This window comes from Anser brachyrhynchus (genome assembly GCF_964034855.1).
Source record: "Anser brachyrhynchus genome assembly, chromosome: Z".
NCBI classification, from domain to species: domain Eukaryota; kingdom Metazoa; phylum Chordata; class Aves; order Anseriformes; family Anatidae; genus Anser; species Anser brachyrhynchus.
This window is the reverse complement of record NC_137697.1, coordinates 42949952-42977023: the sequence shown is the minus strand read 5'-3', so window position 1 is coordinate 42977023 and position 27072 is coordinate 42949952. Positions and strand designations below refer to the sequence as shown.

At 39.5% G+C, this 27072-nt stretch overlaps 1 protein-coding gene across 5 annotated transcripts in view; it reads right to left on the bottom strand.

Annotated features, from left to right (window-relative positions):
* Positions 1-27072, bottom strand: part of SYK (spleen associated tyrosine kinase) — a 58167-nt gene that overhangs the window by 6478 nt on the left and 24617 nt on the right. For 3 of the 5 annotated variants that reach the window (XM_080575131.1, XM_080575130.1, XM_080575129.1), the window contains exons 4-9: positions 12956-13094; positions 11434-11515; positions 10341-10387; positions 8516-8584; positions 1659-1752; positions 821-998 (exon numbers count right to left, since the gene is read on the bottom strand). In XM_080575131.1, coding sequence (XP_080431257.1) covers positions 821-998; positions 1659-1752; positions 8516-8584; positions 10341-10387; positions 11434-11515; positions 12956-13094 — 609 coding nt within the window. The remainder of the gene's footprint in view (positions 1-820; positions 999-1658; positions 1753-8515; positions 8585-10340; positions 10388-11433; positions 11516-12955; positions 13095-27072) is intronic. The other 2 variants (XM_080575132.1, XM_080575133.1) reach the window with 1 other exon arrangement.

The following is a 27072-nucleotide window of genomic DNA, read 5'->3' as shown; positions in this document are numbered from 1 at the left end:
AAAAAGTCACTGATGAGATGGTAGAGCTCAAATACGAACAAATGCTGTGAAACAAGATTAGCAAATACACAAGCTAGCACCAGAGCCCTTCAAATCCCCTCAGACTGTACTGGAAAATGAAAAATCCGCCTTGGCTCTGAAAATCTCAGTTAAAGAAATGCCTCCAGTTCTGAGTGGTAAAAGTGTATACATAATGAGTCCATGCACTTAAACAACATACTGATAACATTTTATTATGAAAATGCACAAAGAGTCAGGTGCTCCCACTTCTGCCAGTTTAAACAGGGTCTGTTCCTACTGAAATTGCTTGATAAGGGAGGACACAACATTTTCTGTCTACTTGAAAATCAACCCTCCAGCTTCATGAAACAGGTATTTATCATAATTATTTTAGGTGAAAATCCATTTGCTCCAGGTAAACTGTGCATGACACTCTACACAATTTCTCATAGAGAGACTGCAGTTGTGAAAGACAAGAAGGAGTAGAATGACTGCCCATACATTGTGTGGTGAAAAGGCAGAGGACTTCTCACTCTATTTTATCCCAGAGAGGAGAGTAAATAGTAATAATGGGCATTTCCCCACTTTACAGACAAAAATAAGAACTAGGACGTGACTATGCTGCAGCCAAGAGATGTTTGCAAGCTGAAGAAAATGAGTGCACAGGCTTCCATGTACAAAGACAGAAACTGGTGAATTTTAGGCCAAATTACTTGGGTACAATCTGTCAACCCAAATGACAAGGTAAGATTACTTCTGCTCAGATAAGTGATAAAGATTTTAAGGATTAAACTTCATGAAAACAGAAATAAATACTTACTTTTTCATCTTATAGAACCCTTTCTTTACAGTACCAAAGTTGCCAGAGCCAAGTTCTCCTTCCTCCAGGGTTAACAATTTCCTGTCAAGAGTGACATTTTTTGGTTTCATTTCATCTGGATCAGCGTATGGACTTTCGTAGACCTCGGTGTCCATGGGTAAGGCCTCTCTCTGATCACCTGCAGTACAGTGAATAAACATATCAGAGATTATGTGAAACTGTTTTGCTGCCACAGTTTTATATTCACCACATTCATGTTCAGGATTATCGACTGCATCTTTGGGTTTGACTTATGAGTGCATTATAACAAAACGACATGCAGTCCAGCCACAGGTACTTTAGGACATCCCAAAATAGAGTGACATCTACCTGGTGACATGTTCTAGCTGTTGAATAACCACATAATGTTACTGCTAGGAGGTTCCTCGACAGGAGAAGGGTTAAAGATGTGCCTTTCTTCTTAGTGCTTCCCATTAGTGCTCAATTCTTCACTCGGAATGCAATATTTAATTACATTTTACAGAAAGCCTTGGCAACAGGTTGGCACTGTGGATTCAGTGGGGCACAATTCTTTCTATGAAGTGTAAGGATGCAGCTTTTAGAGTCAAAGAGACAATAATCCTCCACTTCAACATGCAAAAAAGGGATTACTGTTAAATCACTTCTATTACAGACACTGACGTCTGGCAGTCTCAGCTACCAGACTTGAGCTATGACAGTAGTAAAACAATACACAACATGGTGTGAAATATAAGCAAGAAAAAAGAAATGTGGGTAGAGGGAAGACCTCTCACATAAGGAAACAGATGTTATTCATAGCATAGATTACTCTGCTTACCTTTCTCTGCTCCTGTAAGACCTCTTGTCCTTTGTAGCACGTAAGGATTAAAAGCTGCTTGGTCATCAGATGGGGAGCCAATAGGTGGCTGAAGCTGTAGCACACAGATAGAATTATTAAGTTTAGCAATATACGTGTAAGTTAAAAGCATTTTTTTTCCAGAGGATTATGGCATAATGATTGCAAGAGACACATAGATAAGAATCAGAGAGTAAGAAAAGGATCAAACAAAGCTTATTCATTCTGGAGGCTATTGCTTGAGTATATATGCAGGCCAAATTACACATACACTGCTAAAGCATAAAAAGTTACTGCAAATATTTCAGAACATTTGATCTGAGAGAATTAACTGGAATGGGTCATGCACAAATCTTACCCTGCAGATATTAAATTTTCATGCTGTCTTCAAATCTGCCATGTAACACTGCAAGTCCTAAGAATTTCCCTTTAATTTGTCCTTCCTCCCCCTCCAAGTTCTTTCTCACTATATCTAGGCCGTAGAGAAGTTCCTAGAACTAATGAAAACAAACAAAAACCCTAGCCTGTTTTTCCTGTGGATGTTGTAGAGTGTTTCAGCTTGGATGAAACAAGGGGAAAAAAAGAAATTATTTTAATAGGCTTGAATGAATGAACATCATGGACCAGATACTCTAGGCCAGCCTGTATGCTCTTTCTGGTCTGAGGAGGGAGAAAATTACCAAATTTCTACTACATTTGAACATCTGATTCAAATATTATTCCTCTGCCTTTGTTGTTTTTGTCAGAAGAATTTCATGGAGCACACAAACGAACCTGGAAGAAACACTGTGCGTTCTGTAGCTGCTTGGTTGAAGGATGAATCTCACACAATAATCTATAGGTTAGTGAAATTTATAACCTGCTTTTTTCTGTCTGTGATCAGGGAGATGTTACTTTTAAGAACAGAGAATTACAGAAATTATTTCTTCAAATCAGTAATGTTTCTTTCTCAATGTTAAATTTTTACTCGAGTGATGAATGACTTCACTATCCTAAGAGAGTGCTTCAAAACCAGAAATTCAGAGATCAGCAAGACTTTGCTCAGTTCTAGTAGGAAATAAAAATGCATGGTACTTGCAAAACACTGGATAAAGATATTTTGCAAATATTCAAGTATATAATTATTTTTAATAACTGAAGATTTCAGTGGTATAAGTTTCTACCTGAAACAGTTGTGGTTTGCAAGTAAGATGAAATAGGGAAATGTCTAGGAGTTAATTGGCATTTTATCACTTGGAAGCAGCTGTTTGACCCAGGATGTACAGATCATTAAATCATAATGAAGTAATCTGCCCAGGTAGATAAAGCAGAAGAGGTTTCTACACAAACTTTACAGCAAACCACAAGTAGGACACAAACGCTCAGCAAGATTCTCACCTAGCAGGATGAGTGTGGTGGCATCACAGATAGTAAGGGTAACATTTCTGACTTGAGTCATTTAGTCTTGTGGAACAGTGTTGAAAGGCCATTTATTATCAGGGTAAGCCACAAGACTACTGACACAGTTTTGAGATAGGTCAGGGACAAAACTGACCAGCCAGCTTCAAGAATAAGGAGACGAATGGTATAGAACAAGATCCATTCTTTCTCCTCAGTCCTGATTTTGTTTTCCTAGCCAGGTAAACCTTGCCAGATCTGCATGCTAAGACCTGCATTTCCAAGGCCTAAATCACTTGATTTTACACACAGGACATATGCCTTGGTAAAAAATTCACTAACCAAAAAAAAAAAAAAAAAAAAAAAGGATCTAAAATTGGAATTCAATCCTAAGCCCCTCAAGCAATGAGCTGCCAGTTTTACTGTGAACACACTTAGGATAGTTATTCCCTACACTACCTCCAGATATATAAGGAAATACTTATGGTCAATCAACACTATTTTTTTTTTCCAAAGGAAAATAAAATCAGATGCAATTACAGTTACTGAGGACACAGTGGTTTTAGTTTGTGGATTTAATATATTCTCTATTGCTTCAGAACATGCCACGACTCCTTTTTTGTTTGTTTGTTTGTTTTTTAATCTTACTGATAATTACTATGAGCCATTCCCTATTACCACTGAGAAGTGGCTCTAGCTCCACTGAATGGCTTTCTAGATGTGTTCTTGCTTCCGCAGTTAAGTGTACTTATAGGGAGATAATTTTACAGTCCAAAAGATAATTAGAAACAAGTAACTCACTGAGTGGATACAAAGCAATATAGGTTGACATTAATACCTGTAGTTAGATAGATATATGTACAAAGGAAGCTGTTGCAAATTATTACATTGCATGGCTTTTATGGAAGCCTCCAGTTAACACTTCTTGGCCAAGAAGTTCAAAACAAGACAGTCAAAAAAGGAGAAAAATATGTTGACAAATTTGGAAAGGGGCTCAGATACTGAATCTTCAGTGGCAGCTTCCAAGATACTGGAAAAAATGTTCTGAAACACTTTGGAATGATCACAGTTTGGAATGATCACAGAACAATCAGTTTCAAAGAATACCTTTGCATACTTTATCCTTAAAATAATCTTTCTGACAGAAATGCAAAGTATTCAGTAAATGACATCTCCAAGATACCACATTGTTCTGGGACTTCTATGCTTTTTTAAAGCTTTAGTAGGACTTATCAATTGTTCTCTGTTCATTCTGGGGAGTACCCTGACAATAAACCTAAAGTGTGATGTATCTGAGCCTTGGAATGTCCCACATCATACCTCACACTTAAAACACTGAAACCTTTCTGTTGTCACAGTTATGTGAAGCACATCTGTAGCTCCAGGCTAATGAATGAAGCATGGTAGCCCTTTTTCCTTTCCACAAAAGGTCAAGATCTTGCTAGAGTTTGTGGTTGCTGTTACATGATGAAGAATATAAATTATGCCCACATAGGGTACAATATCAGCAGATCTTTCTATTTTTCACATGAGTAAAAAGTTTGTGCACCACTTGTTGTCACTGTAGCTGAAGCTTTGGAGAAATGAGATACAAGCACTTTGAAAAAGGCCTTTAAAGTAATAAACTCAGGTTTTCAAATGGACGTGAACTTTGTGCTGAAATAAGTGATTCTTGTTTGATGTAGTAACATAACGCTGCAGGCAGAAATATAATGATGGTAATTCAGCTGCAATACCTTGTATAAATTTGGTAAGTGAGATTTATGTCATTATTGCTGAACAACGGGGCAGAAACACTTAGAAGTTCAGTAGGCTCAGACAGTACTAGACAGCTCCTCAAACTCAAACTTTAAAAACCTCAGAGGGCATATACTTTCATGTGATTAGTATTACCTAGGCACTAGAGAAGCAGTTAAATATCCCTGAATCTAGGTCTCAGTGTATGAACTGGCATACTTTCCACTGGACAAACAAACTGACATACACCATATTCATATGTCTCACAAGAAGCTCTTCACCAGTGCAGAAAAATTGGTAAAAATATACTTTTGACTATGACATAGCTGACTCCTTCTGTGAGAGGTAGACAGACATTTCCTTTCCTTTATAATTCAAGAACAAAACAAAAGAATCAGAAAGGACTGGGTCATCTTGTTCAGAAAGTGCATTAAAAACAAGTGCTTTACTCCTATTCTTGTGAATTAATCTCTGTAGATGACACAGTAACACCAAATTTAACAAACTTTTGAGCGGATTCTTTCTCAGAAAGCTTCTCATGTTTAAGATGAGTGATAATGTCTTACATATCATTAAGGCTAGCTTAGTTAACTAATACATACATATGTGTGGAATGATATTCCCCATTGCTGCAGTTCAATTAAATAGCTTAACAATATATATATATATATAAAATTAATATTTGTTTGAACTGTAATTTGATGCTTCACCTTTTCAGCTCATGCGAGTAACTTGGGAATATTATGTAGCACTCAAAACCTCAAACAGCAGCATTCTCTTCCTTAGTTCTGACAATTATGTATTTGTGACACGTAGCACCCTGCTTGCCTTTGAACAGGATATTCTAATAGAAAGGTTGGAATTTTTCTCTTGCAGTCAAGAGCCACGGTCTAGAAATGGTGCAGGAGGTATGTATCTTTGCATATATGGTGGCCTGGGTAATAGTACAACAAAAACTGCCTTTTATTTAACTGTTGTTCAAATTCAGAGTCCTTTCTGTCCTTGCTTTAAAAGCAGCAAGTTTAATTCTGCAGGTCTTTTCTGACAAAGGGAGCTTTGCCTTAATACAGCCCATGTATAGGCTAGCGGATTACTTCTTATATTCTTATCACAACCAGAGAATGGGCAAAATAACTATGAACTTGCTCTTACAGTTAAAAAAATAATATATGAAGACTCTGCTAGAGGAACCCATTAAAAATGGCACATATTATGCGATACCTTGTTGTATGAACTCTTGTAAACTGTGAGGCAAGATGTCATATCATGCTTTCCTACTAGAATGCTGCTGTGACCTTGACCATTTTTTAACATGAACAGATTTTATTTTATTTATTTTATTTTATTTTATTTTATTTTATTTTATTTTATTTTATTTTATTTTATTTTATTTTATTTTATTTTATTTTATTTTATTTTATTTTATTTTATTTATTATTTTATTTTATTTATTTTTCAGCTAGGATTTAATTTCAATTGGTTGAAATTTTCAGATACACAATCTAATCTAAATATGCTGTTCTTTCCCTTATTAGGGACTGACTTTACTGATGTAGCAGCCTTGTAATAATAGAGCCATATCCACAATAAGAGGAAAGTAGGAGGTAGAGAGTTTGATCTGAGTCAAAGGCAACTGTCTAGTAAAAGGAATAACACTTTCTGTGTATGATTAAGGCCTCAGTAGGATAACCCCTAAGCACGTATGATAGCCTCCAGTTGCTACACTGAGAATGAGATGCATTTACCATTTGCTTTAAAATATGAATGAAAAGGCTCCCATTTTTCTGTCTCATTTATATAGTAAAGACTGTTATTTGATAGTAAATATTGTATTTATGCAGGCAATCAGTACAGCAAGTATTATTTCTTTTCACGTTAGTAATTCTGATTTGCAATAAACCAAACATATATCTAGGACCGTAAAGTCATCTTACTTTGCTAAACCAACTGCGAAGCAAAATGCTGCATGACAAAGACCATGGTAGCCAACTACTCAACGAACTTTGACTAAAACTAGGTTACCACTAGGTGGCACAAATTCATTTAAATAGTCTAAAATGACAATTTCATGAGTAAAACAGCTGAAAAAAAATTGATCAGAGTGCTAAAAATACATACAAATAACCAGTTCGTGAAATAATAATAATAATAATAATAATAATACCACCAACACATTTTGCAAGTCTGAAAAAATATAAGAGTGTAAATTTTATGCTTTACTGTCTGATGTAAGAGAAGTAGCTGTATGTAAGTAACCAGGTGTAAGGGTGTTAGGTGTGTTAGGTAAGCTGTCTGTGTTGGGGCTAACGGATGGCTAATCTTGGAAATGTTAAAAGCTGGACTGTTTGTTTGTTTGTTTATTTATTTTCTTTAGGGTCTGAATTTGTCAGTAAGATGAAATTTGTGCTTAAAGAAAAATTATGATCCAAACAGATTTCTGAATTATTTCCTTAAATGATTGGTTTTTCTCTCTATGCTGCAGTTAGTACTCTGTGTGCTTTCCCTGGGAAGCAGAATAAAGGCGTTTTATTGCAGAAAGCAACCTGACAGAAGCACAGGTTTTATCATGTGAACAGACAGCAGTGACCCAAGCCATGTCTAGAGGCTTCAGACCCCATACTCACTTTTCTGAACAAAGCCAAAATACCCCTCTTGTCTAATATGTGATAGTAAGGCAATTTTTTCCAGATAGCTTTAGAACATGCCCAGATATTATATATATAATTGTATAAAATGACAGAGAATAAAAATGAGGCAAGAGTCCTATAATAATTTTGAGGGTGTGCAGATGACAACAGCTACTGGCACCTTAATATAACAGTGAACTAAAGTTGTATAAAAAAAGAATAGTTGTTTTTATCAGGATTATCAAATATACTATATGTCAGCTTTTCTGAACAGCAGTGTATCTCTAGGGATTTTTGTGCCTGCTCATTTTTGTTCCAGAGCAACCAGTAATAAATAAATAAATAAATAAATAAAATGAGAGAATTGTGAGTAGAACAGGAACACACATATTATTCTCAGCATGCAAGCCCATAATTAATTACATGCTTCACAACTGCACCAATTACTGGACAGGAACATGTTATGTATATCCAGTAATGTTCTGGCCATGCAGCATCACTTTCATTAGTACAGGACTGTGTTCCCTTTGACACCCTGACATCTACTTTCCCATTCTGCTTGGTCTTGTAAAATCTTACACTTGCCTAAACTTCAATGTATAACAGGATTTGTGCGCACAAGTTCTGTAGGAATACATTTTGTGATTGCTATTAACAAATTGTTCCCTAAATGTGCTCAGAAATAATCTAGTAACCAAGCCAATTTTCTAATTAGGAATGGTATTTACTGCTAGAAATATCACTTTGTTCTGCTATAAGTGTTTTCTGAAGCATTTTATCATTTACATTTTATTTGCAGACATGTTGAGAACAGGACTAATATTTTGGGATGTGAGAAATTACTTGAAAATAGCCCCCCTCTCCCCTCCCCTCCCATTTTTTTTAAACTTCTTTAAAGCTATTGCTTTAGTTAAGGCTACAGTTATGCAGATGATTACTAAAAAAAGCAGAAAGCTAACAAAATCTTCACAATCAGATTGTTAGTATTCAAGACACACATTCAGTAACAGCAAGCCAACAGGAAAAAGGAAGAGTGAAATTAGTTAAGTGTAAGTCCTTTTAACTCAACCAAAAACCTAAGAAGACTGTATGAGGCACCTTTTTGCTGCCAGCCTTTGGAAAGGTGTACGATTTGAGTCTTGAGATAATTCCACCTCTTGCCCAACTCTAGAAACCACAATGTCAAAGAGGAACAGTAAATGTGTCAGGAAAATTGCTGAAGGTATTTTACAAAACAGATGTAGTACAAAAGAACATAACCCAACCTTTCTTGTGTGTGTGCCTGGTTAAGTACAAAAATAAAGCAACAAATATAGTGTATGAAATCTTAACACTAAATTTTCTTTAGACGATATTATTTTAAACCACCTTGGATCTGTACATGTATCTTAAAGCAGCGTTTAATTCATAGACTGCCCCTTCCCTGGTTGCTTTACACGATGTTTCTTCTGCCTCTGTTATTGAGCTTAAACCCCTCCCAGACATATTTAGCTATGTGAATCAGTTGTTTAGTGTGTTGAAGGATGACTAATGTATAAAGCAAAGTTGGAAGCACCCTTTGGTCTTACAACAAACATTGTGGTTATTGAAGCAAAAAGCATAGAAATTGACATTAATTCCAACAAAAATGAACAGGCCTTAAATTTTTCAAGTGCACTTATGTTCTATATAAAGATAACTTTTAAAAATTCAACTATGTTTTAAAAAAGTAAATTCATTTAATTAAATGTGACTAGTAAGCATTTCTAGTGGTCACTGAGAGATCATACCTGCCTAATTAAAACTGCAGTACTTACTGAGCAAGCATTTTGTCTGTATCTCAGGTTGAAATAGTAATGTGATCCACATCCTTAGTCACTTCAAATTATTTTTTTTTCTATTTAGCTCAAAAAATAGTTTTTCTAATGATTGGATCGAAATGATATTTTTTTCCAAGCTTATCTTTATTTGATTTTACATAGAAAGGTATCCTTTATTGAAAAGCATCAAGTATAGCTATGCAGTCCCTATTCCTGATGGAAGAACAAACTTCCTCAGTCCTTGACCCTCTTCATAGCTGTATGAGAATTCAGTAACTGCATATTGAAAAGGCTTATTGAATCTGTTATTTTCTTTTACCTCATAAAATTCTCTTTCCAATTGTGAATAAAGGAAACCCAAGGCACTCCTTAGTTATTATTTTACAATAAATAAATTCTGTAAGGGTGTACGTGTTCTTTGCATGTGGTGAACATAGCACATGGCTACATATTATACTTTTACAACATGAGTAACTCCCAGCACTTCACCTAGCAGACATTTCCACTGTCTTTATGGTAATAGTCCTTAACTCAAATGTTTGTATTAGATAGTCAAATAGATACTGATAGTAATTTTAAAACCTAATCAAGGACAGCAACAGTGCCAGTTGGTAGTGAAAATTATTATTTTCACTGCACAAGGAGTCAAACCATTGTGCAAAGGCAGATGTTAACCACATACACCAGGTATGAAAACATTTGGCTTTACTCAATAAAGCGAACCTTCATTTTACTTCTGCCAGCAGTCTCAAAATGGGCAATTTAAACAGAGCAGTATCTCTCCTCCGAGTGATGATACAGTCACTAGACAACTTGACTGTTAATGTTCAATGAGGCATTTTGAACATAATGTTCAATGAGACATATATGAAAATACTGATTTCCATGTATATTATATATATATAAAACAAGTTCACAAAATTAAATGCTTAATAGCTCAGTACAAAAATCTGATGAAAACAATAAATATGACAAAAAATGTTAGCTTATTTGCTACCTAATTCTAAAACAATCTCCCCCAAAAAATGTACTGCAACAATATCCAAGTTGTATGATTCCTAGAGTATTATGTGTCTGTAAGGCTTCTTAAATGAACTTACTGCTACATCACTACCTACTCTTACCTTTGAAGGTGTTCCAGGAAGAGGACGAGTGTCAAAAACAACATTATCTGTAAAAGAATCAAATGTAGAAAGATACTGAACAAGGTTAGAAACGTACTACAATAATAATAATTACAGAAAATAAATACATAATTACATAGGGGGGCAAATTTCTAGCTTTTAGATCATATTGCAGCATTTCTCCTGGCCCATCTTCTTGGCTTTTTTCTCTAATGTGGGGCAGTCACACTCTGCTACTTGCCGCTACAGAAAAAAAGGTACGTGCACTGCCTTAATGGGAGTGTAAAAAGTAAGGGCATATCTGTACACCATGGCCCTGGTTTCCAGTCAGAAAGACAGAAGAGGGGCCCTGAGAGAGACAAGACCACTTCTGGAACAGCAAGAGTCAGACAAGAATCAGGCAGGATCACCTTTGTCCTGGCAAGCAGTGAAAGAGATGACTAGGTCTCATCTGTGTAAACACAGATGACAAATGGGATTAAAAAAGAAAGAGGCCCAAGAGCACACTGGAGGTCAGGACACCCCTAACCCTCCCAGAAATTAATTCCTGCAGGCACTGTGAGTGGGTGGCAGTTTGAAGACCCCCCTTTTCAGCATCAGGTGCAACCAAACGTTTGTACTGCCTGTCTCTCGTGCTCCCCAGCATGGGAAGTCCTCATCTACCAGCAGCTCACCTGTCTCTGCACCCAACCAAAATGCTTGTGCCAGAGCTGCTGGCATGCCAGCCTCCGCTTGAAGTAAAGGTCACTGGAGAAGGAGTGCCAGGACAGCCACGCTGTTAGCATGTATGGGCCAAGTACAACAGACTGCCATTTTGAGCAGTAAACTGCATTTTGGATCTGACGTTAATTTTAGAGCTGGGGGTGGTATCATCCCTTAAGGTACAGGATCTGACTCTATCCTGCATGACCTGGCAGATCGTAACTCATTTGAAAAGTTAGAAATTTAATATTTCATTTTTTTTTAATCCAAATTTAAAATTGCATCTACAGAAATCTGCACCCACACACCCTCCAAATCAAAAAAATGCATGCATTTTTCGTCATCATTAACACAGCTATTTATCAATTTCAAAATAATAGGAATAACTCACCACTTTCTAAGCCAAGTCGTGGACAGGGAATGGTAAGAACCCTTAATAATCCATCTGGTTTGTATGAATAATGCTCAACTAACTAACAGAACGAGAGAAAAAAAAAAAGAGAGAAGAGAGAGAAAAAAAAGGTAAGAGAGGTATTATTAAATAGATTGTCTGCTTATAATCACATGCATATGTACAATATTTGATATATGTTATAGCAAATGAACTGGGCATACAGCAGAATTTTACTGCTATTTTACTCTCTATCAGAGGTGTATGTTTCTGAAGCAACCTCCTGGCTGAATCTGGAACCTCACCCAAGAACTGGATTTGTGAGATATAACATGCCACACCTGACTCTGCTATGAACCAGCTTTGTAACTCTGAGCAAATCACTTCTTTTTACACGTCTGACTTCTATCTTTGTTGGTTTTGTTTTGGTTTGTTTTGGTTTGGTTTGGTTGTTTGTTTTTGAGTTTTTGTTTTAAAGATGGTCAAAACTCTAGGGCAGGAATTATCTTCCTATTTAATGCTTTCTTTGGGCTCCAGACTCACAATGGGATGTAAACAATTAATAAATGTATAGTACCAATAGTTGTGCACATTTGTGTTCCTGCATTATCCTGTCCATGCCTTTTGCCATTTTATCACAGGTACATGACTGCTATTTTGGCTTTGGTACATTTGGGTAGGAAGGTGGGTGGGTGTCTGCAAGTGAAACATTTACAGAAATTCAAAAAATGTGCAAGTTTTGCAGGTTGCTTTAAAGTTTCAGTGACTCAGGGAAAGAAATATGCAGGATATTTACAAGCAAGACTGAGTTAATATATACAATTAAAGACACATTTTTTAGATTTATTACTGACTTTATTTGTCTTAATAGAGTTTTAAGCAAGAAGAAAATTCTTCATGGTTTTTACTTCACTTTACCCAGTCATTTCTCCAGTTTTATTCTGTTTTATTAACAACTATGGTATAGTTAACTAGCCAGTCCTCATTTGCTTTAGTTTTACCACAATTCAGACATATTTTGGAAGTAACCGTTAGCAAACTATGTTTATTCAGTCTACAAAGTCGGGAACTTCAATGCTAAAAAATGCAGTGTGTGTGCAGCATCCCAAAAAACCTATGTACTTCCCAGAATTCTGCTTATCATTACTATAAAGGACATAAGCCAATGACTGTACCTGGTATAGCTACTATTGAATACGGTCACTTACAAATGCAAATGGTCTTCCATTTTAGAGAATGTTCAGCTAATTGCATAATGATTACAGCAATATTAAACCCAGTGAGGCTTCATCATCACATTTAAATATGATTAAAATCTCTACTCTTACTTAGCTTTCTACACTAACATGCATTTTATCCACGTATGAAAGCCATAAAAAGGTGGAAACTTGACAAATAAACTGCCAAAACATGCTGCTGTTTAGCCAAAGACAGTTGACGCACAGCAAAGTAAAACAAACTGCCTAGCTGGGTTATATTGCAACATGATGACAGATATCCAAACAATTCAATCTTAACAGACCTGCCAGAGGGTGTCAAATCTTTTTCCATCTGGTATGGAGAGCTTTCCTGTCTTATCTCTGTCAATACGGTAATGCAGTACTTTTCCATCGTTGAGCAGACACAGGGCATAGGAACCATTGCTGTCCCTTTCTCGAATTCTGCAGGAATAAGAGAGATTTTTAAGGTTATTCTTTGCTAGCAATAAGTAACTAGGTTGAAGATGCTTTTTTAAATCACCTTTTCTCAACTTTCAAATTAAAAACAAAGGAAAATCTGTGCTGCAACTTCTGAAGACATTTTGCTAAGCCTTTCATTTATTTCTTAGTGTAATTTGTTTTCAGATAGAATTCCCTAAGTTCCTCTTTTTATCTCAAGAGTCAACATATGACGACAGAAAATCCACAACGTGGAGCTCTTTGCTAGGCAGCTACAGAACACTGTGCAGCGCACAAAGTACTCTCTGAGCTAGGAAGTGCTTGAAGGCTTGTACACTGCAGCCCTATCAAAGCCCACGGAAGTATGAGGACAGGATCCAGCATGTATAAGCAGCTATACTTCTGTCTCTTCCCCCGCTGACCTAAAATTAAAAACAACAGATAAGTGCCTCCATTAAAATAAGATTTCTCTTGTTTGTCTTTAATTTTGAAACCAAGAGATGACAGTGAGGAGAGAAAACAAAATAGAACGTAATACGAAATACAAATAAAAGGAAAATTTTCTCTGTGCACTGAAGCAGTTTCTGGTTTGCCTGGGAAATGAAAATATCTTGTACATTTCTGTTATCATTAATTCTTTTAATTTCTGGAAAGATGTTAATGTTTTCTTGCAGATTTCATGTAAATTTCACATGAAATTTCACACAGTAGTTGGTTATAGATCTGCTCTTAATTTCACTTGGGAGAAATCATGGAATGTAATATAAAATAATTGTCTAAAATTCATGGGTAGCCAGCATGATCTCCTGCTTCTAGAAGATCTGGAAACAACATCTGAGATACCTTCACTGTGTTGCATAGTTGTTTACAGCTTACTCAGGGCTAGCTCACACTGAGAACAATATCTTCCAGTGACTGGACCCAGAATAGGTAGGAACTTGCTACGAGCTCCATCATAGTTGGCCCAGGGTGTCTAAGTTTAGAAAGCAGGTTTTAGTTTGAGATGCCTGTGTTCAATTATTGCTGATAGTGAGACAGAAGTGGAGTTAGCTGAAAATTTTCTGCAATATAATATGTTTTTCTTCTATGCAAAGCCCGGATTCGGCAACACAGACATTTTCTGTTCTGGTGTGCACAGAAAGGTACTCTCCATTGAGTTTGCCTCCTTTTCTTTATCATGGTCCCCACTTTACTGACAGCATATGATGCTGATGAACCAGGGCCTTAAGAGCCATTGCAAACTAGGGAGCAACCCACTTGACCACTTCTCTCCTAGAGCTGTGTGGAGAACTGAGCAACTCAGTAAATGTTTAAAGTTCCCAAATCAATGATGCCTGGATTTGAATGTCCCCCAAGAAAATGTTCAAAGTGATACCAGTTAATTCTGTTTTGTGTGAAAGGGATAAAATATGTACTTTGAGGAAAGGGCAAGATGACCCAGGCCTTGGAGGTGTCTAAAGGATGATTAACTGAGCAACTGCTAATCAGGAAGACCATTACATTGCCATTCTTGATGGAAACATCCTGAGGTATGCCCTTGAGTACATCACCAATCAACATAATGTGGATAGTTGGCTGAAAAACAAAGATTAAGAGTATTCTAATATGAACTATCTGTGAACTATCCTCATTAATAAAAATCATGCCCATAGCCTGGGAGACCCTGGCCCATCAAGGGACACTTCAAGGATGCGCAGAGTGATTCTGTTGTGTCAGCAGCGTGAGAGTTCTGTAACCAATCTGAGGCTAGGGGCTCGTACAAACCTGTAAATATAGGGATAAGGGATTGTACAAAGAGTTGCATGGAAAGTCCCAAGGTGCACCAGCTTTGTGGGAAACCACCTGGTAACCAAACAGACTTGCACAATTCTGAAATAAACAATAATTCAACCTCGTATGTGGATTGGCTTATTGCACACCAGGTGACAAATCCCAGTTTTTTATCAGACAACAAAATTGCTGCTCAGAAAGATTTGAGAGCAGGGTTTTCAAAACTCTTTTTTTTTTTTTTTTGGCAAGAGGAAAGACTTCTGGGGCCAACTATATCTGCCAAACAGTTCTCAGATTCCACATTGAAACTGACATTACCTGTGAGCATTTCCATCAGCAGTTATCACCTAGAGAAAACAGCACTACTTCATTCCAAATAATGTGGGTAACTATGACAAGGTTACAATATACTCAGTAATTTTTCAAAAGCCATGAAAAAAATACCACAGAATACCCTTGCTAAAGTGCTGGGAGGCATTGCAGATGCAATGCTACTACTTGCAATCACATCTCCAGAGACTGCAGCGGCAAGCATTAAATTCTGCTCCTCACTCACTCACTCAACTCCGAACTACAACTGTGTTTTACTTCAACTACTCATGCAACTATTTTTCATGCAGAGTGCTTCTTGTTGCCTAAGATGTGAACAGGACACTGGCTAAAGGAAAAGGGAAGTAGAGATGTTTTTTTTCTAAAACCAAAGTAGCTTGCATACTGTGTCTAAAGCAACTTGAAACACATCGTGGTTTTTCATGACATGCAGGTATTTTCTCAGCATGCTGATTTCCTGTGCTGACTGACCGGTGGAGAGCAAAGAATGCTTTGTCTTCCTCTTCCTCTGACTTGCTCTTACCAAGTAAGACTTGGAAAGATATTTTCAGAATAGAAGACAGTGTCTAAAACACAAATAGCATTTCGTTTTCTTCAGAATACAGCACAGGTAAGATTATAAAATGTAATGGATTATTTCCCAGTAACAAGTTTGCTTCATGCTTCATATATGGCAATGGTGACTCAAATATTATTAGTTCTAACGAAACTGATTCCCTTTTGCAGCTGTTGTTACTATCGCAAGAGGCACTCTAAATGTTTTTAAGAGCACAGACATCAATGGGTGAAGAGAGTCCTGATTTCTTAGGATCACAGCAGATCCAACAGCCCTATCAATATCCAGTGCATGGTTTATGAAGAACTTACGTTTGTAAAGTTATAATTGCATTTCTGTGCTCTTCCTTTCCCCAACCAAACAACTACCTAACTCTGAAGATATCTGTAGTTCACAGTCGTGGCAGCTTCTGTCTGACTGCTCTACCACTGTATATCCAAAGTACTCCTACAGAACTCAACACCACAATCCAAACTGAAAACTTTACTACCTTTGTTGACAAGGATTGTAATATGGCAGATTTCACCAAAATTTCGTTTTGTTTGTGCAGATGCAATAATAGCTGTCTAGGTTAGGTTAACACTAGAACTGCAGGTAGTGTAGTGGATTTACGTGGCAAGGATTTGGTAACTGGGGGGCTGCAGCAGTGGCCTTTGTGAGAAGAGCACAGCAGCTGCCCCATGTTAGATAAGGGCCAGTTTCAGCCAGCTCCAGAGGGACCCACTGCTGCCCAGTGGTAAGCAGACAACGGCAACAACAAAAAACTGCTGTGCAGCAGCTGGGAGAGAGAGGAGTGAGAAGCAGCCCTGCAGCCCCCAGGTGAGTGCAGCAGGAGGGCAGGAGGTGCTCCAGGCAGGCAGCAGCAGTTCCCCCGCGGCCTGTGCAGGGAGAGGCCCCTGGTGGAGCAGGCTGTCCCCCTGCAGCCCATGGGTCCCACACGGAGCAGATCTCCACGCTGCAGCCCCCCCGTGGAGGAGCCCCCGGTGGAGCAGGTGGATGTGGCCTGGAGGAGGCTGCGGCCCATGGAGAGCCCCCTGCAGGAGCAGGCCCCGGGCCGGAGCTGCAGCCCGTGGAGAGGAGCCCACGCAGGAGCAGGGGGTCTGGAGGAGCTGCCGCCCGTGGGGGACCCGTGCTGGAGCAGTTTGCTCCTGGGGGATGGATGGACCCCGTGGTACGGAGCCGTGTGGGAGCAGGTCTTGAAGAGCTGCTGCCTGTGGGCAGCCCCCGCAGGCTCAGTTCGGGAAGGACGGCATCCCGTGGGAGGGACCCCATGTGGAACAGGAGTAGGGAGTGACCGTGGAGGAGCAGCAGATGATTAAGTGTTATGGACTGACCACAACCCCATTCCCCATTCCCCTGTGCCGCTCCAGGGGAGGAAGTAGAAGAGCATGGATGGGGGCACGGTGTTTTCAGTTTGTTTTGTTTCTCATTTCTCTATCTTGTTAGTAATAGGCAATAAATGTCTGTAATCTCCATACACTGAGTCTGTTTTGCCCGTGATGATAATTGTTGAGTGATCTCCCTGTCCTTACCTAAACCCTTGAGCCCTTTTAATGGTAATTTTTTTCTCTTTCCCTTTGAGGAGGGGGAGTGAGAGAGCAGTTGTGGTGGAGCTCATTTGAGTAAAACCACAACAGCTAGATATGCAGTATTCAGTACTTTACATTTACCTTAAAAAATGGAATAAAGGAAAAGACTGCTCAAACTGAAAGGTTACAAAATGGAACCTCCTTAAACAGAAATCAAGGTTTTCACATCATCCTGATGGTGCCTGAGATACTCAGTCATCACACCAAATTTGGGGACTATATATAGGGAAGTTTCAGTCTATGAAAAATGGAAATTTCAAGAACATTGAGAGAAAAATCCCAAATTCCAACTGCCTTATGTGCTTTAATGTGCTCTGAAATTAAGCATGACATATACTATTCTTCAATACAACGTAAAAAAAAAATATATTTAAAAAAGCTCTATTTTTGAAGCATTTTGACAAGAAAGTAAGCCAGCAGTGAAATATCATATGGTCTTTCATTTTATGACGTTATAGAGAATTACAGATCTATAGAAAAAAATAATAAAGAGAATAAACACCTGCAAAGAAACAATATCAATATTGCCCCTTCATCCACTGACATGAGCCTTAAACTTTCAACAACTTCACTGAGTGGAAATTTGAATTCACAGATACAATGAAGAAAAGCACTAAAGTATCTAAAATTTCTACTGCTATGTATTTTTAAAGCAGCAATTTTACACGGAATGGAGAAACTCAAACTCTCAAACTGTTACATGATGCAATGTAAAAAAAAAAAAAAAAAGCTTAGTTATTGATTTTAATTTTCATGCCATCAATCCTTGTGTATTTCTTTTGTTTTTATGCCTGCAACCCAAATGGCAATTATTAACTATTTGGTGTATCATAACAAACTCTGTAAATAGCTACACATTCTTTACTTTGATGAAATCCTAATTTTGTTTGAAAGCAAACAGAATGATGCCCTAATTTTTCTGGGCAAATGAAGAGCGCAGAAAATGAAGATCTCTTTCCTTCTCAAGGAAAAAACCCTGAGGGTAAAAAAAAAAAATTAAAAAATTTGCTGTTACAACACAGCTCATTGACTGTATTAAAATAAATAAACAAATAAAAAATAAAATTATATTAAAATAAATAAACAAATAAACAAACAATCAAATAAATAAATAAAAGAAGACCCAGCATTCTAGTGTGGAAAAGCAAGGGAAATCCATAAGCAAAATGCTCGCTTTAGCAATGGTGGGAACTTATGCCCACTCCTGAGTCCAAAGGTGTGTTAACATTTGTTCTTGGTACTGTTTTGGCTTCTCAGCCATAACAGCTTCCTTCATGGCAAAGACACTGACATTCCTGTCTGTACATCAAGCCACAGCCATCCCCTGCTTGTCTGTCCCTAGGACCATCTTTCTTTTAATGTTATTTCTAACATGGCTATTAATTATCACTACAAATATCCGCAGCACACTGCACACATTCCAAGTTTGAGGACAATAAGGAATGAACTTGGTGCCATCTGTAATAGGACCATACAGAGGTGAAAAAGGACTGACTGCAGTCTTCCTTTACACCACTTCTACGCCTCCATTTAGGTACATATTCAAAACCACTGCAGAAATGTTAGCATACTATAGAATTTAAGAGTTAGCTGAGCCGCAGGCTGTTCCTATCTACAATGGAACCTAAAAGTTGATCTCCTGATAAGGCTGTTGTGGTGTGCTGCACAGTGAGAAAACACTTTAGCAAGCAGGATTGAATCACAGGCATCTATTTTGCTCACAGCAAAATACGGGACGCTGCTCCTAAACCCTACTTTGCTTCTAAAGCTTTGCTGTAAAACCGCACCTGCTATAGGGATTCTCACTACAGCTATTTCAGTCAGGATTCACATCTTTTCGTGACCTCTCTGACCACCTCTGACACACTCTACTGCTGGAGCACATAGCACAGAGACAGCTTTGAGAAGCCATGGTCCTACTGTGATAAATTAGCGGGTGTTTGTTCATTGTCTTTAAAAGGAATTCAGAGGATCTGCTGAGAAGATAAGGTTTTGCAATTTACGACCTTGTTAAGGGGGAAGACTAAGCAAGTAGATAGTGGGGAGGGGGTGCTGGATAAACATCCTTGGTAAAACAAAGACTCTGAAATACTGTTTCCCGCTTCACTACCCTCCCCCTTGAACACGAGCACAACGCATGATCATTGAAAGAAAAACAACGACCCCCAACAACGAACTGCGCAGCTTCAGAAGGTTCAACAAGTCCTGACAAGCCGAAACTTGGACGCTATAAAACGGCGACACTGAAAAGGGAAAGTTGCGTGCTGTGGTGGAGCGGAGACTCCCCAGCCGCCCAGCGCTGTTTTGTTTGTGCCTGCTTACTTAATTAATAAAATATTTCTGATAGACCAAGAAATTTGTATGGTCTCACTTATAACACTACTGCTGTGGTCTGCAAGTGGCACCTACCTATGTACCTAACCGAAGATAAATAAACAGATCTTCCAAAGACAGCTTCCGTAAGGGGAAGTAAATCTCTTCCAAAGAGGGTTTCTGTGAAGGGGAATTAATCACTTCCAGAAGCATGGTTAACAGTCTATATTTTGTCATTTATCTTGTAAAATTGCCATAGCCATCTAAGCCTGGCAACTGCTCGGCGTCTTGAAGAGGAATGTCATCATTAATTAATGTCCCTGAATTAAGGTCAGGTTTACTAGGATTATTTTCATCTTGTCTGATGTCAACAATATCCAGGTCTATTTATGAATACAAACATAATAAGGGTAGATGAATATAAAAGAATACTATGCAAGGTCAGATAAATGGTGCACCTAACTAGGTATGCAGTCTTGTAGCGTCAAATGCCTAGAGGAGGACAGTAAGAGTAATGCAAATATAGGCAGCTGCATGTATTTTTTGACAGCTACAGTTTTTTGGTTGGACAAAAGACAAGTAAACTCTTACAAACAACTGCACTTCAGAACTTATTATATGAAAATGGTGTTACTGGTGTTAACTATTGTGGCATATAAGAGGCAGCTCGGTCCATAGAGGTCAAGAGATGCCATTATGAGTAGTGCTGTGAGCCAATTTATCAGTCTAGACTAGTCTTGTACATTTTAATATATCTAGTTACATATTAAAGACAGTTTTTTGTTTCTAAATTTTTTTATATAACTGTTCACATTTTATGTGAACATTTTATGTTCACATTTTATGTGAACTACATAAAAAGGTTTATGGAGCCTAAACTGCTAATTGTGCAATGCCTTCAACCACACTTTCCTTAAAGTTGACCTTTTATGTTTAACGGTATTTCTGAATAATTGTTTATTTTCCTTCAGCTTCAGAATTTCTGGTTTTTAGCACATATACAAGATCACATGTTTATATAGCTGAAGTGGTCACCACCAATGACAAAGTAAGATGTGCCAAGAGCTATCACACACAACAGAATCGTTTCCTGTGTGAAACTGCAGAGAAAGTATTTTTAATACTGCTGGTCTGTCACCATTAGCAAATATTTAGTTTATTTTTCAACTGGTCCATGCACGCATGAGCTCATATAGATAATATTACTAACAACAACAGTAACACATCTTAACACGACAACTTAAATCGCATTAAGTCTGTTATGTTATTAATAATAATATTAACTATGATCACCTATATAACACTGATTGCCATATTCTATAATTATGTCCTCTACCAGGCAAAGTTCAATGAAAAACTAATACTTTGCAGAATTCTGGTAAGAAACAAAGTCCTATATGGCATGAAAACTAATAATAAAACGAGTGCAGTCTTTAAACAATTTAACATTTTACATTAACAATTAACATTAACAATTTAAATCCTTTGTTTTCAGTTGCTCTTCAGATCATTTTACAGATGTCATATTTTCCTTGTATTCTGCCGCTATAATTTTTCCTCCAAATTTTGTGGCTAGAGTGGCAATCTTTTCCATGAATTTTTTTCCCAGAAGAGGTGGGCGCTGCTTCCTATTTCTTGTCATGTCACGACATTGTTTCTACATTTGGCTTTGAAAACAAACTCTACAGCACCTACATACATTCTTATTTCCCTGGCTTTTCAGTCCTGACAAAAAACTTAAAAAGACCTTCGAAAATACCTTAGTGAAACATTGTTACCACAGAACTCTTCCAGCAGCTTGTGTGAGGGACAGTGCTAAATTTCTGATGCTATTCAGAACGTTTTGAAATGAAATCAGAAATCTTTTCAACTATTTCCATATTTATTGTACACAAACATATGTAGCTCTGATAATCTTGTAGTGATGCAATAAACTGGTAAAGAAATCTAAGCATTACATGTGGTCTCACAGAGACCCCTGTACTCAATTTTGTTTCAAGGTAGGTCAGACATCAGATTTCTGGTGTGATTACATTTTTAGTGACCCTTGCAAAATAATATAAAGAAATATTGTAACCTTCTAAAATTTATTATCTTTCCTGTAATAAACAAGATTGTGTCTGTCATATACCAGCACTTATTTCAGGTCTGCTTGTGCAGTTGATCAATACCTCTGGAGTTCATCTTTTCCAAAATCTAGCTTCCCTATATGTTCCCTGGATGCTCTCCAATTCCCACTTCAACAAGTGACCTTCTTTTAGACAGTGAATGTTTCTAAATTTTATCCTTCAGTAAGCTACCACACTTGAGTGTCTCAACCAATGTGAGAAAAAAGTCCCTGCACAGCTACATTTGCAAGCACAAATTCACAGTATTCAGTCCACAGATGTACAGAAGATTCTGACATGCACTGCTACCGGGTAAGGAAATATTACAAAATATGTGTGCCTGAAATAGAAAACAATGCACCTCTCTAGCACTCACAGTTTTGATGCTACCGTTTCAGTTAGCTAAAAAATGAGTGATTTATTTGTCAAAGCAAAGTAAGCCCGTGTTGGGCAAACCACTGCAGAAATAGAAAATGTCTCTGAATTAGACATTTGATTTGTTATTTGCTATGGGCAAGTAACAGGTCTACTTATCTGAGAGCCAAAAGGACTCCAGAAGGAAAAACAACAGATTTCTGGTACAAATGAGCAACACTACTTCTTTTGCTGGTCTGGCTGCTGAATTACAGGGCAAAGATCTTGTCCTGTTTTTTTCCCTAGAAGCATGAGTCAACAGCTGCTAGGTGGCTACTGAGCTCTACACCCGCCAGATAGGCAGTCTGTGCAAGAAAAATTAATGCATTTGAAAGCACCCTGCAGATGCAAAAGAAAACTATTCAGGCTCCAGTGGCACATCTTACAGTTTAAACAGAACCTCTAAGTCAGAATTTTCCTCTCTAAGGGTTTATCTACCTGATGTGAAAGAAGCCTTCTGAGCTGCAGCAGAGCTAAGCACACCCACTGACATAACCAGTCCCACAGGGAAGAAGGTCTATCTATTCATCAAGTGTATCACTGCAAACAGTACCAGAGATGCCTCTTTGGCTATCTCTAAGGGAAGCAGGAAAATGCTGGGAAAGAATTTCTATTTAAAACTATAGGAATGCTTAAAGAAGATTAAAAAGAGGCCAGGAACTACAATGGAGACTGAAAATGTAAAGTCTGCTAAAAAACTGCCCTAACTCCAAAGCCTATCCTTGTGTTTATGAAATGTTAGCTAAGGAATCAATTTTCTCTTTTTTTTTTCTTTTTTTAAAGAAATCTAGCTTTTTTTTTTTTTTTTCCCCCAAGGAGAAGCACATAGAAACCAATGTGTGCAAGGGATAAACTGGAAAAACTGCAAATTTTAATACATCATCAACATCACGCCTCAGATGATGAAACGATCATTTGGAAATATGTTAATGCCTAAAATAATATTTTAGAAAAAAAAAAAGTCATAAAAAAGAGTTGTTTCATTTTAGGATTATATATACATTTGCCCCAATGAAGAAAGGTAGCAAAAGAGAGTAGCAAAGTAACAAGAGAATGAAAAGGAGAGAAAGTATGGCATTGTTGTGCTGGTAATCTACTACAGTGACTACGACTCAGTGAAACCTCTCCTGTGCTACTGAAAGAAGATTTCAGAAGCGGTGAATCTGTGACAATGGGAATATTTAGCTCCACAAACTTGTAATATTTCCTCCTTACAATTTGCAGAGAAAACAACTGGGTAATGACTTTCAGAGTGTGATCCTAAGAAACAGAAAGTAGTAGGCTGAGAATATGAAGGTGCTTGGCTGTGATAGTTTTACCCTGCTGGGCAGCTGAGCTCCACCATAGCTACTCTCTCATTCACCCTCCTCAGAGGAGAAGTGGGAGAAAATAGATGTAAAGGGCTCAAGGGTTTAGGTAAGGACAGGGAGATCACTCAACAATTATCATCAAGGGCAAAACAGACTTAGCATAGGGAGATTAATATAATTTATTGCCTATCACTAGAAAGAGTGAGAAACTAAAAGCAAATTAAAAACACTTTCCTCCCATCCACCCTCTTCTACCTCCTCCCCCCTGAGTAGCGCAAGGGAAAGGGGAACAGGGAATGGGGGCTGAGGTCAGTCCCTGACGGTTCTTCAGTCTCCGCCGCTCCCTCACGGTCCCTCCCTGCCCCTGCTCCCCGTGGGGTCCCTCCCACGGGATGCCGTCCTGCCCGAACTGAGCCTGCGGGGGCTGCCCACAGGCAGCAGCTCTGCAAGACCTGCTCCCACACGGCTCCGTACCACGGGGTCCATCCATCCCCCAGGAGCAAACTGCTCCAGCACGGGTCCCCCACGGGTGGGCGGCAGCTCCCCCCAGACCCCCTGCTCCTGCGTGGGCTCCTGTCCACGGGCTGCAGCTCCGGCCCGGGGCCTGCTCCTGCGGGGGCTCTCCATGGGCCGCAGCCTCCTCCAGGCCACATCCACCTGCTCCAGCGGGGGCTCCTCCACGGGGGGGCTGCAGCGTGGAGATCTGCTCCGTGTGGGACCCATGGGCTGCAGGGGGACAGCCTGCTCCACCAGGGGCCTCTCCCTGCACAGGCCGCAGGGGAACTGCTGCTGCCTGCCTGGAGCACCTCCTGCCCTCCTGCTGCACTCACCTGGGGGGCTGCAGGGCTGCTTCTCACTCCTCTCTCTCTCTCCCAGCTGCTGTTGAGCATCGGTATTGTTTCCCCCTTTCTTAAATCTGCTCTCACAGAGGCCCAACCAGTGTCACTCCCTGGCTCAGCTCTGGCCAGCAGCAGGTCCCTTTTGGAGCCGGTTGGAGCTGGCTGCGCTCTGACATGGGGCAGCTGCAGGACGCTGCTCACAGAGGCCACCGTTGCAACGTCCTGTTACCAAAGCTTTGCCACATAAGCCCTACACAGTGGCAACCTGGGTGAGAGTAACTACGAAATAAAAAGAGACTGAGACAAGGCATAAGATTTGAAGAAAGGAGATGTCAGTATACTCAAATTATTAGTAGGTAAGACCTGATAGGAATGAACTCTACTGTAAAGAAAGATTTAGAGGATTTAATAGTTCTTAAAATAAATATTTGAGACTGAAAATACAAACTATTCCATATGGAAACATATGAAAGCTACATTGACACTAACAAATAATGTGTCAAATCAGTAAAGTGAGACAGTGGGTACTGAAGAAGTGTGTCCACCCTGTACTCATTTCCAGAGTTTTACTTTGGACAAGCTTTAGAAAATCATAGATAGATGAGTACTGAAGAAGATTACATAGTGATGTGATGAAATTTCTTTCAGGAATTATATAGCTCTAAGTGATTCTTTCTTTGGGGGGGGGGGAGTGGCGCGGGGGGAGAGAAGGTTGGAAGGGGGCAAAAATGCCATAAAGAAAACATTTATACTTTTCAAATGAGGATTTTCTCAAAGAAAAACTGTTTTGCTAGAAGATTTTGACTGGCTCTGATCCTGACAAGATGATGGCTGCTAGTCACCACCTTAACTGACATGTTTGCGCTCATAAATTCTAATAATGGGGCTACATTAACACAGAGGGAGACAGACACAAAATGAAGTTACTAAGGTGAAAGAAATTCCTTCTCTGGCTTAATTGCAAAAGAAAGGCACATCTCTGCCCTTAGGAACACTGACAGTTCTGGATACCAGAAGTGTAAGACAGACAGCTTGTTAATACTTATTCTGCTTTGGTTAAATCAGTGCGTTGGGTGTCGGAGGCGAGGCTTGGGTTGGGGGGCACACTGGCAGGAGGCTGGGCTGCCCTCTGCCAGGCATGGCTGTGTCCAGCCAGTTCCAGCTGTCTGCAGTAGGCCCCATGGAGGGCACCGCTCTTCCCTCAGCCGTGTGCGCACACTGCCGCCCTCCAAGGATGTAGACAGTTCCAGGAGGAACTGTAGCCAACGGAGAGCATGCATTTCTGCAGGAAAGAGTGTGGGGACAAAGGAGACAGAAAGAAACTGTTATGGACTGGCCATGGGTCCATCTCCCTGAAACCGTAGATGGAGGCTCGGGGAGCAAAGTCCCACCCACTGTAAGTGAAGAGCAGGTTCGAGACCACCTGATGAAATTAAAAAGGTACAAGTCTATGGGACCTGATGACATGCATCCCAGGGTCCTGAGGGAACTGGATGATGTAGTTGCCTCTCTCCATTACATTTGAAAAGTCCTGGCAGTCAGGTGAAGTCCCTGGTGGCTGGAAAAAGGGAAACATCACACCTCTTTTTAAAAAGGGTAGAAAGGAGGAGCCGGGGAATGACAAATTGGTGAGCTTCACCTCTGTGCCTGGAAAGATCATGGAAAAGATCCTCCTGGAAGCAATGTCAAGGCACATGCAAGACAAAGAGGTCTTTAACTTTATCAGTGACATGGATAGTGGGATCGAGTGCATCCTCTGCAAATTTGCAGATGACACCAAGCTGAGTGGTGCAGCTGATACAATAGAAGGAAGAGACACCATCTGAAGGGATTTGGACAAACTTGAGAAGTGGGCCTATGTGAACCTAGTGAGGTTCAACAAGTCTAAATGCAGGGTGCTGCACCTGGGCTGGGGCAACCCCAGGCATGAATACAGACTGGGAGAAGAACTCACTGAGAGCAGCCCTGCAGAGAAAGACTTGGGGGTTCTGCCGGATGAAAAGCTCGACATGAGCCAGCAGTGCACGCTTGCTGCCCAGAAGGCCAACTGCATCCTGGGCTGCAATAAAAGAGGAGTGGCCAGCAGGGAGAGGGAAGTGATTGTCCCCCTCTGCTCTGCCCTTTTGAGGCCCCACTTGGAGTACTGCTTCCAGGTCTGGAGCCCCCAGCACATGAAGGATGTGGAGCTGTTAGAGTGGGCCCAGAGGAGGGCCACAAAGATGATCAAGGGACTGGAGCACCTCTCCTACTTAGAAAAGCTGAGAGAGCTGGGAATATTCAGCCTACAGAAGAGAAGGCTCCAGGGGCACCTTACTGCAACCTTTCAGTACCTGAAGGGGACTTATAAAAAGATGGGGAGTAATTCTTTGCTCAATTGGATAATGACAGGACAAGGGGGAATGATTTTAAACTAGAATAGGGGAGATATAGATTAGAGGTTAAGAGAAAATTCTTCACTCAGAGGGTGGTGAGCACTGGAACAGTTTGCCCAGAGAGGCTCTGGATGCCCTATCCCTGGAGGTGTTCAAGACCAGGTTAGATGAGTCCCTGAGCAACCTGATCTAGTGGGTGGCATCTTTGCCTATGGCATAGGGGTTGGAACTAGATAATCTTTGAGGTCTTTTCCTGCCCAAGCCATTCTAGGATGATTCTGTGATGATGTCCACAACCCCCTGAACCCCATCACCCTTTGCCATCTGTTGGGGAAAAGAGCTGGGCTGGAAGGAGTAAAGTTGAACCTGTGAAAATGTGG